The 17,107-nt window shown below is 39.5% G+C and overlaps 1 protein-coding gene across 5 annotated transcripts in view; it reads right to left on the bottom strand.

The window, feature by feature from the left end:
* The window catches only part of LOC109915585 (phosphodiesterase 4D interacting protein), a 288,714-nt gene that overhangs the window by 48,950 nt on the left and 222,657 nt on the right, over nucleotides 1-17,107 (bottom strand). For 2 of the 5 annotated variants that reach the window (XM_020515232.2, XM_048601954.1), the window contains exon 1: nucleotides 3,496-5,866. The exons of the other annotated variants lie outside the window; for them this stretch is intronic. In XM_020515232.2, coding sequence (XP_020370821.2) covers nucleotides 3,496-4,665 — 1,170 coding nt within the window. In that variant the 5' untranslated portion in view covers nucleotides 4,666-5,866. Of the gene's footprint in view, nucleotides 1-3,495; nucleotides 5,867-17,107 lie in introns of those variants that run through there. 5 annotated transcript variants of the gene reach the window in all.

The following is a 17,107-nucleotide window of genomic DNA, read 5'->3' as shown; positions in this document are numbered from 1 at the left end:
AATTTCAATGTTGTGGAAGACAAATTCTTGAAATGCATGTGACGTTTTCCTTTAGAGCAGTACACGGAGGAACTGACTAGAGCATAGGCTATTTTAGACCTGGTATTGTGCTTTGAAAAGGGCTAATTAATAAACTTGTTTTAAAGGAGCATTTAGGAAAGAGTGACCATTATATGATTGCATTCTCCATTAAGTTTTCAAGCGATGTATTCATTCAGAAGCGAGACTTAAATCTAAACGTAGAAAATGATGGGACTATGAAGCAAAACTGCCCAATGGTGGATTGACACACTACATTGAAAAGGTATGAGACTCAACAAGCAATGGCTAACATTTAAAGGACTAATACGTAACAACAAAAATACATTTGTCTAATGCATAAAAAGGAAAATGTTTTCACTGTGACTAGCAAAAAAAATTAAGGATTGTATTAGATCAAAGGAAAAGAGCTATAAAGTTATCAAGAGACTGAGGATTGGTAAGATTTTAGAATTCTGCAGTGAAGGACCAAGGAAAAGAAAATAGAATGAGAGCAAACCAGCAAGAAACAAAAATGGATTGTAAAAGCTTCTATATGTATGTAAAAAGAAAAAGATTAGCTAAAACAAGTGAAGGTCCATTGCAAGCAGAGTCAGCAGAATTTATAATACAGGATAAAGATATGACAAAGAAACTAAAAACTACTTTGTGTGTGTCTGCCTTCAGTGAAGGAAATACAAAAAATCTCCCAGAAGTAATGAGGACTCAAGAGACTAATGTAAAAGAAGAACAGCAAGAAAAGAATGTTAATAAAAGGGTATCACTACAGAAATTAAATAGGACATAGGGTAGAAAAATCCCCTTGACCTGATGGGTCTACATCCAAGTATTGAAAGAGTCGGCTGCAGGGATAGTAAATGTATTTTAAGTGATCATCTTTCCAAATGCCACAGACTCTGGAATGGTCTAGCAGGTTGAAAGGTAGCAAAAGTAGAAAGTAGCAACCCCACAATTTAAGAACGGAGACAGTGTTGAACTTTACAGGAACATGGGTGTCCTTTTTCATGAATCAAAAAATTAATGTGCAGGTACAGCAAACAATTGAATGGGCAAATTAGATGTTAGCCTTTATTACAACAAGATTAGAGTACAAGAGTAAAGCTATACTAACGTCATGTGTGTGCAATTTTGATCTCCTTGTCCAAGGAAAGACACACCGTCAAATATTAACCAAAGTAATTTCTGAATGGCAGAACTATCATACGTGGAAAGATTAAATAGTTTGGACCTTTATTAGAAGAATACAAAGTGATCTCATCCATAATTAAAAGTTTTTTTTACAGAGATCAACAGGATAAGGATGTTTCACCTGGTATGTGTGTGGATGGAGTCCAGAATCCTGGACAAAGCAGGGATAGGATTGAGATGAGATATTTCTTCACTCAGAGGAGGAATCTTTGGAGTTTACCAACCAGAGGGCTGTGGAGGCTCAATCACTGAGTAGGTTTGAGACTGAGACCAATAAATTTCTCTATATTAAAAACATTAGAAGGATACATGGATAGTGCAAGAAAAATGTTGTTTAATAAAGATCAGTCATGTTCTCACTGAATGGCAGAGTGGGCTCAAAGGGCTGAATGGCCTAGTCCTCCACCTTTTTCTTTTGATCAAAGCAGAAAGCAATTAAAATATGTTAATTACAATCATTTTTATTCACAGGGACACTGTGGGTCAGATTTTTATTCTTTCCTCAGATATCTGGACTCAAATCTAGCCAAGTCCAAACAATATAAAAGTATTCCCTTTCCATTGGTGGTAAACGTTGTGTTTCTCAAGAGAGCATGATCCTGTCAAAAACTGGTATTAATTAACAGAGACACAGGCGGGAAATAGAAAAGTTACACTTTGGTGTCAAAAGATTTTGACGTTAGAGTTGAACAAGATTGTTTGGGAGGTCACATGAAGCCTTACTCTGCATCTAGTTTTGATAGATCGGACTTGGGATGACTTGATGCTGGAACATGGGTTTTAATTATAACTGGCCAACCAGGCAGAGACCAGATGGAGCAGTTAAAAATGGGTTGGGGGAGGGGAGGGTTTGGCTTATTTACTCTTTGCAGTCTAGACTGGTTGACTACAATTTTGAACGGCTGATGGCAAATACACCCATCCCAAACCAGTCCTATAGCTTTAAATAAAATTGATCTCTGATTACATCACTGGAACTGGATCTGCTTTCCTGTGAACTTGAAGTCTAAGCAATGGAGCAGTCCTAACTTCCCTACCAGGCTACACCTGCCAGGAATAGCAGCTCAAATCAGAACATATTCAGCAAATTGTGGCCCTGGAGTGCTCACTTTGGCCATATAATAAAGTGTTAAGTCACCCCCTCTCTTTGAGCTCCAATTCCCCCGCTAAGCACCCAACAACCAACTGACAGGTCCTGGGGACCATTCTCCTGTGCTCCCAATGCCAGATCCCTACAGCCGGATTTTAAAAGCTAGGCAAGCATTTCCCAGAAAGCTCGCTGCCATTATGGTTAGGAAGTAGGAAAATGACAGTCTTATGAGGCCCATCCATTAAACTTGGCTGAATTTCCAGTTTGCTTCTCAAGGGCAAATCGTTGACTGTTGCTTTCCAAGTAGTTAGCATCTACAGTAGAAGGTCATCCATTCTCCAACACTGATTTTGCTCACTTTGATGACCACTTCTTTTTAAAATAATACTGAACTCCAATACTTCAAAAGGAGATTTATTCCAAGTGACTAAAATAAGTCACTTGATGTAGGGTGCTGCATTTTCACCAATGCTGATGTTACTCCCATGCATGTCCGTTAATAGTCTTTGGGCTGTAACTGATGCTAAGGTGGAGGCCCTGCCCTTTCAAATCCAACCAAAGATACAGCAAAAAGGAATGACAGAGCAGTGAAAATAATATCAACACATTAGGGCTTCATGGAATGTATTAAATACTTTGGCATGGATAAATTGATTGCAGGGTTTGCAATCAGTATCTTTTACTGAACCACTCTCATGTAGCAGAAAGTTTCATTCTAATGATGTATATGATAGCAATGAAAAGGCAAAGCCCTAGGTTTCACAAGAGAAGACATTCAGCAATGATTTATACTGGGATAAAAGCAAATTACAGAAATGCTGGAAGTCAGAAATAAACACAGAAAATGCTGGATAAACTCAGCAGATCTGGCAGCATCTGTAGAGAGAGAGAAAAAGAGAATTAACGTTTCAGATCCAATGACTCTTCACTCCCATTGGACTTGAAATGTTAACCCTGTTTCTCTCACCACAGATGTTGCCACACCTGCTGATAATTTTTCTAGCATTTTGTGTTTATTTATGCTGGGCTGGGGGTTGGATAATTAAATAAAAAAGCTCAGCAACTATTTTAAAATATTACACAGAGATTTGACTGATGGCTGTTGTTTCTAACTGTCAAACTGGGTCAGAAGAATATTGGGAAGATAACATAATAGACAGTCATCACAATTCAAATACCTGGGTGCAAATTGGAATATATTCATCAAGGATGTCCTGAAAGAGTTCCTCAAGATCTGTCACATCAAAGTTAAGGTGCATCCTGAGAGGATCTATGCCTTTGTTAACAATTTCACAAGCGTTGTTCTGTAAATGAGACCTGGAAATCCCATCCAAAGTACCACTTGATTGAGAGCCCAATGGAGAAGGCCTGACTGGAATTGGCAATTTGCTGCCTTTTGGGATCGATACAGGCCTATATTCAACATTCTTCACTAAGCCAAGGACAAAGTCTAGTTTTTGTCTATACAACAAAGGATGGGTTCCTTGGCCGTCAGAAAAGTCTGATTTGGGACTTCTGTCATCTTTGGCACATTTTTCTACTTGTGCTGCTTCGCTGGTCTGCCCAGGGCAGGACTCCACCGTAGGACCAAGTGATTCAACAGAAGAGGCTGGAGATAGTTTATCCAGTGAGTCAGCATAGACAGAAGTCCTAGACTCATACTGCCCAATGGGCATCGTTTCACATATGACTGGCATTGCAAGTCCTTCCTCAGCAGTTGTGCTGCCCACCACACTACTTGCACACTTAATGGAATGATCAGCAGAAACAGTCTTCGCCAACTTCCGAGGTACTCTGCAAACTGCCTCATAATCTGCATCAGTCACACGCAAGGCTGAACAGCTGCGACACTTCCGGGATTTGTAGCTTGAGGTGTCTGATGTCTGGCAACTGTGAGTTTCCATGGCCTCCTCACCTTGCTCTGTCCATGATTCAAATCCAGAATATACAAAGTCATCCTGTAGCAGAGCATGGTACCGAACATCAGGTAGGTTGGAGCTCTCCACTGCAACATCCTCCCCCTTGGTGTCAGTACTTGGCTCCTCATTATTTTTACGATATAGACTAGCTATGCAGTACTTGATACGATCTTTCTCTATGAGCAACTTCTGCAAACGCTCAATAGACAGTGCCTCAATCCTTGCAATAACTGTATCAAATTTGTAGATACGGTCTAACATAAATGCACATTTGCTGCAAGCAAACTCTGCCTTGCCATCTCGAGATACCTCTTTTTCCAGTACGTGAGATAGGATAACCTGTAGGTTTAGTTTGGAAGCTGTGTGAAAGATCCATCGTCGTTGGTTACCACACAGTTCCCGGGCACAGATCCTACAAACCTCCTTCATTCTCCAGCATGTAGTTGACTGAACACTAAAGCAGCTAAAATACACAAAAACCAACCAGCCAATGTGTTTAAATATGAAGAGACATGTCACAAACTTAGTTCACGTGGGCTTTGACCTTGGGTTCTGGAGAATAATTAAAAAGCCAGCTGGTTTGTATTAATAAATAGGTAAAGTTTCAGCAGCAAAGCTTCAAATAACCAGGCCAGCAGGAAGTCAATCAAAACCCGTGCTTGTAATCAAACCACCGAATGTACACAGGCTCCTTTACAGTGCCGTTGCATCCCACATTAATGTTGGACTGTCAGTTATTCAGGGTTCTCCATCTGGCACCAATTCAGGGTTTTAAAAAAAATGACAGGCGTTATCTGGAGGCATCTCAGGGCGTAGGGCGGCGGCGCCACTTCCAATCTCGGTATTATATTAACGGTTTTACAAATGATGTTCCATAAACATAAATACCCTGCAATAAATTATTAATTAAAAATCGGTATCCCATATAATTGAGTGTTTCCTGGTTTTCTTTGTCTCCAGTTTAAAGGCAATCCTCGTTAAATTTAATGCAATTACAGGTGATTGAAGAAGTGGGCGGCGGTTCCTACGTTTCAGAGAAACAGTATCCAGCCATCCTTCTCCGAGAAATTTCGGTCAAGGGTATCTGTTGATGCCAGTAAGAGTTCATTGCATCGTGTCGCCGAATGAATACCAGCCCGTTTTATTCTCGAGTCGTTACATGTCGCTGGGAACGCTGGCTACCCAGGGTGTGATATTAATTCGGCCAGAGAGAGAGAAAAAAAAATCACCAGTCATCAACCCGTCGTCATCCTCTCGTCTTCGCTGCTCTCAGTCAGTGGTGGAGGAGAGCGAGCAGTTTCATATTAGAGGGGAAGGAATATCAAACAAAGGCACAAGAGGCCGATTAACGGGAGCAGACTGAAAGAGAGAGATTCTGCGTAAAATTAATTAAATCACGTCCCATTAGGTGGCTTTCCCGGATGCGATGTCAGCAGGACGGGAAACTGCTGTTTTGTAACTATCTAACCCGGCAGTGATGTGGCAACAATGTCGCCGAGACTGACTCCTGTTTCGGGCGGACATCTGGGAGAAACCACCCGCTACCTGGGGAGAAGCCGCTACGTTCTGCGTCTCTCCAGCTCAATGCCCAATCACATACTGTACTGCCACTGACAACAAAGTAACCGCATTCAATCAGGCACAATTCCGGGAGGTATCCCGCTGGAAATAAGAACTCCAAAGCCGAGGAGAAAGGACCAATCAACCCTCGCACCTACCCGTCTGCATTGTGGTACGGTTCTCCGCCCCGGCAGCCCGTCTACATCAGGAGGAACATATCTTTCTCCGAGATAGTAGGACGTTTTCTGAAGGAGGGTCTAGGCCCGAAACGTCAGCTTTTCTGCTCCTCTGATGCTGCTTGGCCTGCTGTGTTCATCCAGCTCTGCACCTTGTTGTCTCATATCTTTCGCCGGCTCGGTTTCCACTACACTACCGGGCACCGTCTCCCAAGTCGGGAGGGAGGCTGTAACCTGGAGCCGGCTCCCTACTCTCGAACAAACTCACATCCCACACACATACACACACGGAAAATCGGACAGAAATTTGTTTCCGCATGTTGTGAATAAGGGGTTAAATATTGTGAAAACACTGCGGGTTTCGACAACCTGGCTTGATAATTTTGTATTGGAAAACATTCTTTGCATTTATCTTGAATGGTAGTTTTGTGCGAGGTTGGCGCGCATTGTGGTAAACTCCCCGGGGCTTACCGGTGCAGTCACTAAAAATACAACGGATCCCTTGTCTCGTACTCTTAAAAACATCTGTAAGCCACGAATGACCTGGGTGCTTCAAGTCCTGGTTTAAAATCGAGAGGTTCAGAGCAGTGCCAGATATGATCTAATAATCCATAAAAAAACCCATACATTTGATTGTTCCGTGCCGTTCTGACCTTAAAATGGGGATGGTTAAGAAAAAGAAAATGCTTTATTATATAGTGTCTTGCAGGATCTTGTACTCTACAGCCAAAAATACGTTTTGAATGATCACCGAAAATGCTGGAGAAACTCGGCAAGCCTGGCAGCATCTATGGAGCTAGAAACAAAAGGTAACGTTTCGAGTCCAGTATAATTCTTCAGAATTCAGACGATGCCTCTGGCATTTTCTATGTTTGTTTCAGATTTACTGCATCAGTAGTATTTTGCTCAAAACATATTTGATACGCAGTTATTAGTGTAAGAGAAATGCACCAGACAATTTGCACAGGCAAGACCTCACAAACAGCGGAAAGGTAGATAACCAGATAATTGGAGATATTGGCTGAAGGATAAATATGAGCTAGGTCACCTTACATGCACTGATTTTAATAGCGATCATAACAAACAGATACACAAATCCATTGATTTTTTAGCCTCGTCCCTCTCACCCTAACCCCCTGTTCACTTTTGATGTTTTGCATTGCCCTTCAGAGGCTTTGCATTTAAATATTTAATTGGCTACCCAAATGATTTACTGTAGTTAAATAAGGGAGAAAAATCAGTGATTTTGGTGATGGGAAAGTTACTCAGTTGCATGTACAAAAAAGCAGCAGCATAGTAGACCATTTAGACAATTAGTTCTTTCCTGCTATTCGGGAGACCACGACTGATCTTATTGAGGCCTCAACTCTATCTACCTGCTCCTCCCCATAAAACTTTCCACATCCTTGTTGTACCGTATGACGTTTTTTTTTAAAAAATCCCTTTGATGGTGCAGATGGGGCCTCGGTTAAAGGATCATCTAAGAAGCAAAAATTCCTAGCCATACTTAAGTAAATTGACACTTTAAGACTAAATTTTCTCTACTAAAGTGGGTAGCTGAATTGGGGGATTTCCCAATTAACTGACTTGTCTCATTAGAAAGGAGCTCAAATCTCATGATCAATACTCTGGTGGGGTATTTGGAAAGATGAGACAGACCAGTACCTACTGCCCTGAGAAGCTTGCTGGCTATGATGGCAGGCTGTTTTTTTTTTTTAGAAAGCCTACCTCATTTCTTTATCTCAGTAGTGTTATAAAAGATGTAATGCACTCCTGTCTTAAGCCAATCCATTCCTCATTATCCTCTCATCCAACCAACCTACCCCATGAGCATTCAGCTCTGCTGACAGATTTCTTACACCTGTTCTTATTATGAATCCTTGGCTAGAAACTCAGACCCAAAAGAATTATCTCGGTAGGGGCTTCTGTTTTGACAAATGAAGAAAATTCTTAATTTTCCTTGACTGACATCTTTAAGTGGTTATAACAAGTTCTGGGATCTCATGTCAATGTCACAATTTTTTTTTGCACAAGAATAAATGTGTGAAGTGTCTGAAGCTGTCATGAACATTTTAATAATCTGTTTGATTGAGCCCTTTTCATAGGGTTGTATGGATAATTTCATTTTTCAAAAGATGATTTGTGAATGGATGGGTAGTTTTCTGAACAGGTCCACACACATTTCTGTTACTGTACAGATCAGTGGTTCTGTTCTGTGCGGGTAGGGATTTGAAGGGGACATGAACAGAAATGGGAGGGGCTTGGAAAATACATGAAAGACTTTTTGAAATTATTTTTCAAAACATTCTAATTATGGTTCACAGCTATTCTGAGGGGCCATGAACCATGAGCAATCCAGAAGCTGACCTGACTCCATGAAAATTATGGGAGGCTAGGAGAATGCTTCCACAAATACAGCATGCCAGCTTGGAAGTACAGGATGTGATCTAGCCACCATCATCCTTACATCAATCCAGCAAAATTTGGAATACTAGGAATAGAGACAGGAATCAAATTCCACCCACTATTTTTCAATGACACTGGAGTTTTTCTAATTCTAGAAAATTAGGTGAACATTTTACAGATGAGCTTGTATCCATGACTGGCTACCTCAAAGAAAAGTGTACTATTACTAAACCAAAAACCTAGTGACCAGAGATCTTGATGAACGTTCTAGATTGAATACTTTATTTGTATATGAATGGAGGGGTGGAGAGTTATATGAAAGGTAGAAGAGAATCAAGACCAGAGCGATGGAGAAAATAAAACATACTAACTCAAGATATTGTCATTGTAGACTGCTATATTGCAAGATTAGTTAAATAAAGTTAACTTATAAATGCTGGCCTGGCTAACAATCCCACATTCTATGAATGAATAAAAAGAATACTGCAGTGGGAAAAGCGTGAAGAAAGATGCTCTAAGTATAGTTCACCTCTTAACCAAGTCAAGTAGTTACAATGAATTGGTTACTTTTTGCACTGTTCACAAAACAGTAACTAAAATGTTGACAGCATCTTCAGGAAACATCAAGGTTTCTTTTCAAAAACAAAGTTGCTGGAAAAGCTCAGCAGGTCTGGCAGCATCTGTGGAGGACAAAACAAGAGTTAACATTTCGGGTCCGGTGACCCTTCCTCAGAACTGTTCAGAAAAGTTCTGAGGAAGGGTCACCGGACCTGAAACGTTAACTCTGTTTTCTCCTTCACAGATGCTGCCAGACCTGCTGAGCTTTTCCAGCAACTTTGTTTTTGTTCCTGATTTACAGCATCCGCAGTTCTTTTGGTTTTTATCAAGGTTTCTTTTGACAAGGCACAGAACAAAGAATTGCGCTGATAGCCATAGGTGGCATTGATAGTTTTGCATGGAAGCTGAATGATATGGTGTAACTATTGGAAGATAGCAAATGGCCTAACCTCTCAATTCTGATTATTGTATATTTTGATTGTCTTAGAAAAGATGCCAGCTGTGAGACAAACAAAAAAAAAAATGCTACCACCATTACTGAGTTTGCACAAAGTGAAGAAGTGCAAGAGCAGGTTTATGTAGATATAGATCATGCATTTAGCACCAACTAATTATAAATGAAATTTCAATGTATAGATTGGTAGAAATGTCAGCAGTTTTACATAAGTGCCAGCTTTACTCAATGGTCATATCTGCACTTTATTTTTAGCACATTAAGGTATTACATCAAGGGCATTGGGTATGAAAACAGATCTAGGTAAAGTGAACTGGCAAATTAGGTTAAGGAGTAGGTCAATAGAATACCAATGGCAGACCTTTAAGTGGATATAACAAGGAATACTGAATGATTACACTCCACAGACAGAAAAAAATCTAGGGGAAGGACCTGCCACTCCCTCTTAACTAGAAAAGTTAAAGATACTATCAAACTTAAAGAAAACACATAAAATTGTATAAAGATCGGTGGCAATTAAAAGATTACACAGAACATAAAAGGCAAAGAATGACAAATATTCAATAACAGGGGAAAATAAGAGTAAGAGAGAAAGCTAGCTGGAAGTAAAAGAACTGGTCATAGGCGTTTTCATTAGCTTTATTCTTTTTTAAAATCAAAGTGAGTGGGGTTCTGTCAAACAGAAAGTCTGGGGAAGATAAGGAGATGATTGATAAATTGAAGATTTGGTATTTTGCATCAGTTTTCACAATAGAAGATACAAGTATCATTCCAGGAATAGCTGTAAATCAGGAAATAGAAAGGAAGGAGGAACTCAAAAATAAAAGATAGAATCGCCACAGAAGAGATACTGAGGAAATTGCTGGAGTTGCAGACTGACAAATCCATGACTCCTGATAGACTTTATGCCAGGGTCTGAAAAGTAATGATTAATGAGTTGATGCATTAGTTCTAATTATTTAAAACTCCCTTGATTTGGGGAAGGATCCTGTAGATTGAAAGTAGTGAGATTAACTGCTTTATTCAAAAAGGGAGGGAAAAAGGAAGCAGGAAACTACCGACCAGTTAGCTTAGTAAGATCATAGGAACATGAGTAGGCCACTCAGCCCCTCAAGCCTGTTCCACCATTATTTTATAACATCTGTTATAAGGAAAGTGCTAGAACCTATTAATTAAGAAATTGTAGCAGGGCACTTGGGAACATGAATGCAATCAGGCAGAATGAACATGGTTTATGAAAGGAAATCATGCTTAACCAAATTTAGTAACTTGTGCTGTGGATAAAGGGGAACTGCTGGATGTAATGTAATGATGGCATGTTACAAAATCTCTAAAATGTATTTAAAATGTGTTTTATATGTAAATAGTTTGGTCTTTTCTATTTCATCTTCATTACTTTTGCATAATAAACTCCTGCTTTATTGTTTAAACCAAATCTGCAGCATCACATACTTTCAGTGAACGACCACCTCATTAAAGTCAAAAATAAAATCCATCAAGCCAAATTCTAACTTGTTATTGATTACATTAATTGGATCATTAAAATTTCACTATCATTTAGGCCACTCTCACTTAGCCTTCTCTCTTGTCTGGTCAGATAACAGTGTGGAGCTGGACAGGCCAGGCAGCATCAGAGCAGCAGGAAAGTTGATGTTTTGGGTCAGGACCCTTTTTCCGGAAAAAAAAAAGTCTTGTTTAGTCAGTTGGTTTTACCATCCTACAATTTTTCATGTCATTCAGAAATTTCTTGATCATACCCTCTTTATTTAAGTCTAAATTGTTAAAATACACCACAAACAGCAAGGACCCCAGCACTGAGCCCTGTGGAACACCACTGAAAACAGACTTCTAGTCACAGAAACTTCCCTCTGCCATCACCCTTTGCTTCTTATGCCTCAAGTCAATTTTGGATGCAACATGCCACTTTTACTTGGATTCCTTGGGCTCATACTTTCTGGAGGAAATTTACCAAGCCTTGTTAAAGTGCATATAATTATATCAAGTGCATGACAGAGCAAAGTAATTCCACAGTCAATGTATCAGAGTTCTAAGTTTTGCAGTCCTGCCATGTCCAATCTGGAAAATTAAACAAATCACTAGAGAAGAACGTTTCACAATTATCTTCATCCTCAATGACAGGAGAGTCTAACACTTAATGCAAAAGGCTGAAGCATTTGCAACAATCTTTGACCAGAAGTGCTGAATGGATGATCCATCTTGGCCTCCTCCTCTTTAGCCAACTTGATTCACTCGACATGATTGCAAGAAATGTTTAGAGACACCATACATTGCAAAGGTTATGAGCTCTGACAACATTCTAATACTAGTACTGATGACTTGTACTCCAGAACACGCTGCTGTACCTCTTGCCAAGTCATTCCAGTATAGCTACAATACTGCCATCTACCCAAAAATGGAAAATTGCTCAGGTATTCTGTACGCAAAATGTAACTCAGCCAATTACCACCCCATCAGTCTACTTTTGATGATTAGTAAAGTCATGGCTGGTGTTATCAATAGTGCAAGCAAGTAGCACCTGCTCAGTAATAATCTGCTCACTGACACCAAGTTCAGGTTCTGATAGAGCCACTCAGCCCCTGACCTCATTACAACCTTGATTCAAACATGAACAAAACAATCTGACTTCCAGAGATGAGGCGGGAGTGTTATTAACATTTAATTCAACCCCGACTTCTCTCTCCTCTGAGGTATTTGTCAGGATTAACTGGCCAGATACCATTCCCAACTTATTTTAATACTGCACTTAAACAAAGGCATGCTTCTTCATTACTGAATTCCAGTTTAGCATTAATTGGAGATTACAAAAATTGCAGAACTAAGATCGGTAGGGAAAGGAAGCATTTTCTCCTGTAGCTCTGACCTCAATCTTGGGAAAAAATATTACTGCTTCAACTATGGCTTCAATTTAGTTTGCAGTTCTGGTCTCAAAATTCAAAGGAAGGATAATTAAAGCCAGGAAAGCAAGGTTAGACAAAGGACTGATAAGAGTGAGAAACTTAATGTTATTAACATCCACTGTGAAAAAGTGTTAGAAAAAATGTACAAGACTAAAAGCATCAGTCTGAGGCTTCCAATAGAGGTAGGATATACTTGTCCTGGAGGCAGTGTAGCAAAGGTTCACCAGATGGATTCCTGGGCTAAGCTGTTGTCCTATGAGAAGAGGCCAACTAAATTGGGCTTACTCCATCAGGAGTTGAGAAGAATCAAATGTGACCTAATTGAAACATACCAAATTCTAAAGGAATGTGACAGAGTAGACAGAAGTTGTTTCCCTCAGCTACGGAATTATAACATGGACATAATCTCAGGATAGGAGGTCAATTACTTAGGACTGAAATGAAGTGAAAATTCCTTCACTTGAAGGAATATGAATATATGGAGCTCTTTCCCTAAAGGATTGTGGTATGTTCTGCTATGGAGTATGTTTAGGCTGACACAGACCTATTTTTCCTCTTTCAAGGGATATGAGAGTAGGCAGAAAAGTAGATTTAAGATAGAAGATTACCATGAACTTACTGAATTGTGAAACTGATTCATGGAGCTGTATGATTTGCTCCTGCTTCTAATTCTTATGTTAAGACAATAGTTATTTAAATTTTGCTGAATAATGCAAATCACAAATTGAATGCTGCTTTGGGGAAAAAAAAAGACTAATTCGAGTCTCTCTGCATACCTAAAAAAATTTCCAAAAGAGCACCATGGAGTTCTTGTGCACAGCATTTTGTTCTGTTATTATGCATAGAATTGCAACAGTCATTTTACACTCAGCAATTCCCCACAAACAGTACAGATAAAATGGGATACTGACTACTTGGTCAGATGCTTGCTGCTAAGAGGAACCCATCAATGCAAACAGAATGAGTCAGCAGTACTGCTATATCATCCTGCAGAGTCAGGAGGGCAAGCAACACTACAAAGGCTAAAGCACTCTGAAGATCAGACAGTATCTCCCATTGAAGGCATGCATTGATGGGTGACAGAAAGCATCCACTAGCAACTGGCATGCATCTTTTTAATGATCCCAACCTAAGGAAATTGATCTGGGTTGGGAGTGAATTTGGCAAGACAGATAAAAATCCTATTTTGAGGGAACTCTGTCCTAAAAAGGTGTAGAAAGTCCAGTCTATTTTTTGAAGCAGCAATATGTGACATAAGGAAATGTATAGTCAAAACAGTAACAAAAATCAAAGATATTTCTAAGTTTTGAAATATTAGAATTTTAAGACGCAGAAGGTCCAATTTTCCTTCCTCAGCTGAACTTGCTGATTTTAACCATCGGAATAGTGGAAGGGCCACTTCCTCATGATACTTCTTTTAACATGCTGGAGCACAACAATGAGAGAAAATATGTCTATATTTAAATTCTTAATGCCTGCAAAGAATCATTTTGTTTGAGTTGTACAATTGCACTGTCCTTTCATTAAAATAATTGTTGACATTACTCCAGTGTTGAACTTGACTCAGTGCAATGTTTCCAATATAATCATCCCATAATTCCACATACATTGATGTGCATCTTCATGAAACATTTGTTTAATAGTGACTCCGTTAAATGAAAGACACTTGCAAGAAGAGATTAGACTCTTAAACATACAATCAGTCAACTGTTGTCTTATTAAATAACACACAAAGTTTCAATATGGTGCATTGCCCATAACTTGTAGAAGCAAATAGACACTGAGCATGCACAACTTTATTGCAGACATGTTTTTGTTAGCTGGACTTGATAGTAGTTTTCTTACCTCAAATAATTTAATCTCTTGCTTCATTGTACTGAAGCAAAGGGATTGCTGCATTGTCAAAGTTACATGTTTTCAGGTGAGATACTGAACCAAAGGATGATCTGGATATTCTTCAAGATTCCTAGACAACATTCATCCTAGAACCAATGCCTCCGAATGTTATCTGGCTCTTTATTAATTTGCTAATTGTCAAAACGCATTTAATTAGTAGCATGTAAAACTTTAGTTAGGCCACATTCGGAGTATTATTTGCAGTTCTGGTTGCCACATTATAGGAAGGATGTGGAGGCTTCAAAGCGGGTACAAAAGTCATTCACCAGGATATTGTTGGATTGGAGTGAATTAGCTTTAAGGAGAGGTTGGACAAACTTGAATTGTTTTTGCTAGAGATTTGGAGGTGAAGGGTGAGCTGATAGAAATAAAATTATGAAAAACATGTATAGTGTATCTTCAACTATCTATGGATAGTTGCAGTCTTTTACCCCAGGGCGGAAATGTCAAATACGAGGGGCATAGGTTTAAAGTGAGAGGGGGAAAGTTTAAAGGAGATGTGTGAGTCAATGTTTTTCATTTTACACAGAGGGTTGGAAGTGCCTGGAATGCGCTGCCAGGAGAGGTGGTGGAAGCAGATATGATAGCAACTTGTGATATTATAGAATTCAGAACGGTATTAACTGTTCATTGATTGAATGAATCAAAAGATAAACTATTACACACAGAAAGCAGCAGCAATAACTCTGTCTGGATGAGCTGTTAAGAGGCGAAGACAGGTTGTTACATAGAGATTGAAAGTAATTAGCCATGTCTTGGGAAGGAAGTCGAGATTACACAAACAAAACTGTTTGTCACCTGCTTGATAAACTGGATGTGTTATTGCCACCAAGGACAAGGATTGCTCTGCAGAAGAATTTAAGGAGTTAATAAAGCTGTTTCTTCAAACAGTCACTGAAGGCCAAATGTAACAAGGAACAAAAAAGTTACGTCTGATAAGGAAGCAAGCTGCAGGACTCCAAGAGAGTAATTAATATTTTGGATGAAAGGACTCTAAAAATCACCAATATATTACTCCATAGGCCTGAAGGATGAAAATCTGCATTAGAATCGAACATCAGAACTCCCACTTTAGCAGAACTTCAAAGAGCACACTGCATAAAAATCAAACCCTGGACACTTCCAGAGACAGACACTATTGATTAAGATTGTGGCCAAGTTCCACCATTAATCCGGTAATAGCCAAGTTGGGTTGGGAGGCTTAACTTGCTTGCTTGAGAGGGTCTTATTTTGGTTGCTACATGCAATAAGGCTTAAATTATTGTTTCAGTACTTGATTGTCTGTGAGATTTCTTAATAAGTAGCCAAATTAAAGGTAATTTGTGGTGATTTAACCACAAACATTTAAGAAGCATTTAAACAGACACATATTAGGCAGGGAATAGAGGGATACAAACCATGTGCAAGCAGATAAGGTTAATTTAGAATGACATCATGGTTGATGCATGTATGGTGGGCTGAAGGGCCTGTTCATGTGCTGTACTATTCTATGTGCACATGAATATTCTAATAGTCCTCACAAGTACTCAGGTAATTGAGGAATCAATAAAATAAATGCAATAAATTTAATAATTCTACAGCATCTTCAGACAGAAAATGTATAAGAATAAACTTGCATATCCGAGATATCCCAAAGTATAGATACAGAATTGGCGCAGAATTCTTGAAATGTGTCAAGGAGAACTTTTTAAGTCCGAAAAGAGAGGGGTTGGTGCTGGGTCAGAACTCTTGTCTGCTGTGGGAACCAAAGGAGATGATTGCAGGGACTCTGACATTAATCTTTACATCCTCTCTGGTCACAGGAGGGTTGCCAGAGGACTGGAGGACAGCTAATGTTGTACCATTACCTGAGAAGGTGGTAGGAATAATCCCGGAAACTACAGGCCAATAGGTCTGACAGAGAGAGACAATATTGGAAAAGTATTCTGAGTTATGGAATTAATCTCCACTTAGAAAGGCAAGCATTTAATCGTGGATAGTTAGCATGGCTTTTTATGGGGCAGATCATGTCTGACAATCTAATAGAATTTTGAGGTGGTGTGGCGATGAGGGTAGTGGGGATAGTGAAGTCTACATGACCCTCAGTAAGACTTTTAACAAGTTTTGTATGACTGGCTAGTTAAGAAGCTAAGAACCTATGGGATCTAGGGAATTTGTCAAATTAGATCCAAAACTGGCCTAGGGACAGGACAAAGACGGTGATGATCGAAGGATGTTTTTGTGAGTGGAAGCCTGTGTCCAGAAGCATACCACCACAAATGTGTCAGATCCTTTGCTTTTTGTTGAGCACATTAAACATGTAAACTTATCATGTAGAAAATAATTATGGATAAGGAAGTTCACAGAAGACACAAAAATTGGTGGAGTAGTAAATAGCGAGGAGGACTACAGGACAATATAAATTGGCTGGTTAGATAGGCTGACAAGTGGCAAATTGAAATTATTCCTATAATGTCTGGGTGGGGTGCATTTTAGGTGAACTGACAAGGCAAGAGAGTACACTTTTAATAGTAGGACCCTAAGAAGTACAAAGGATCCTAAGGACCATGATGCACATATCCATTGATCTTTGAAGGCAGCAGGACAGGTAGATCAGGTGGTTAAGAGGGCTTTTGGGATACTTGCTTTCTATTAGCTAAAGCAATGAATACAAGAGCAAGGGGGTTATGATGGAGTTGCATCAGATGTTATGCCACAGCTGCAGTACTGTATGTAGTTCTGGTTGCCACATTATAGCAAATATATGGTTGCAGTAGAAACAGTACAGAAGTGGTTCACTTGATGTTGCCTGCGGTGGAATGATAAAGCTATAAAGAGAGACTAAATAGGCTGAGACAACAAGGTGCAGAGCTGGATGAACACAGCAGGCCAAGCAGCATCCTGCTCCTATGATGCTGCTTGGC

This window comes from Rhincodon typus, chromosome 10 (assembly GCF_021869965.1).
Source record: "Rhincodon typus isolate 14 chromosome 10, sRhiTyp1.1, whole genome shotgun sequence".
Classification (NCBI taxonomy): domain Eukaryota; kingdom Metazoa; phylum Chordata; class Chondrichthyes; order Orectolobiformes; family Rhincodontidae; genus Rhincodon; species Rhincodon typus.
This window is presented reverse-complemented; position numbering and strand designations above follow the sequence as displayed.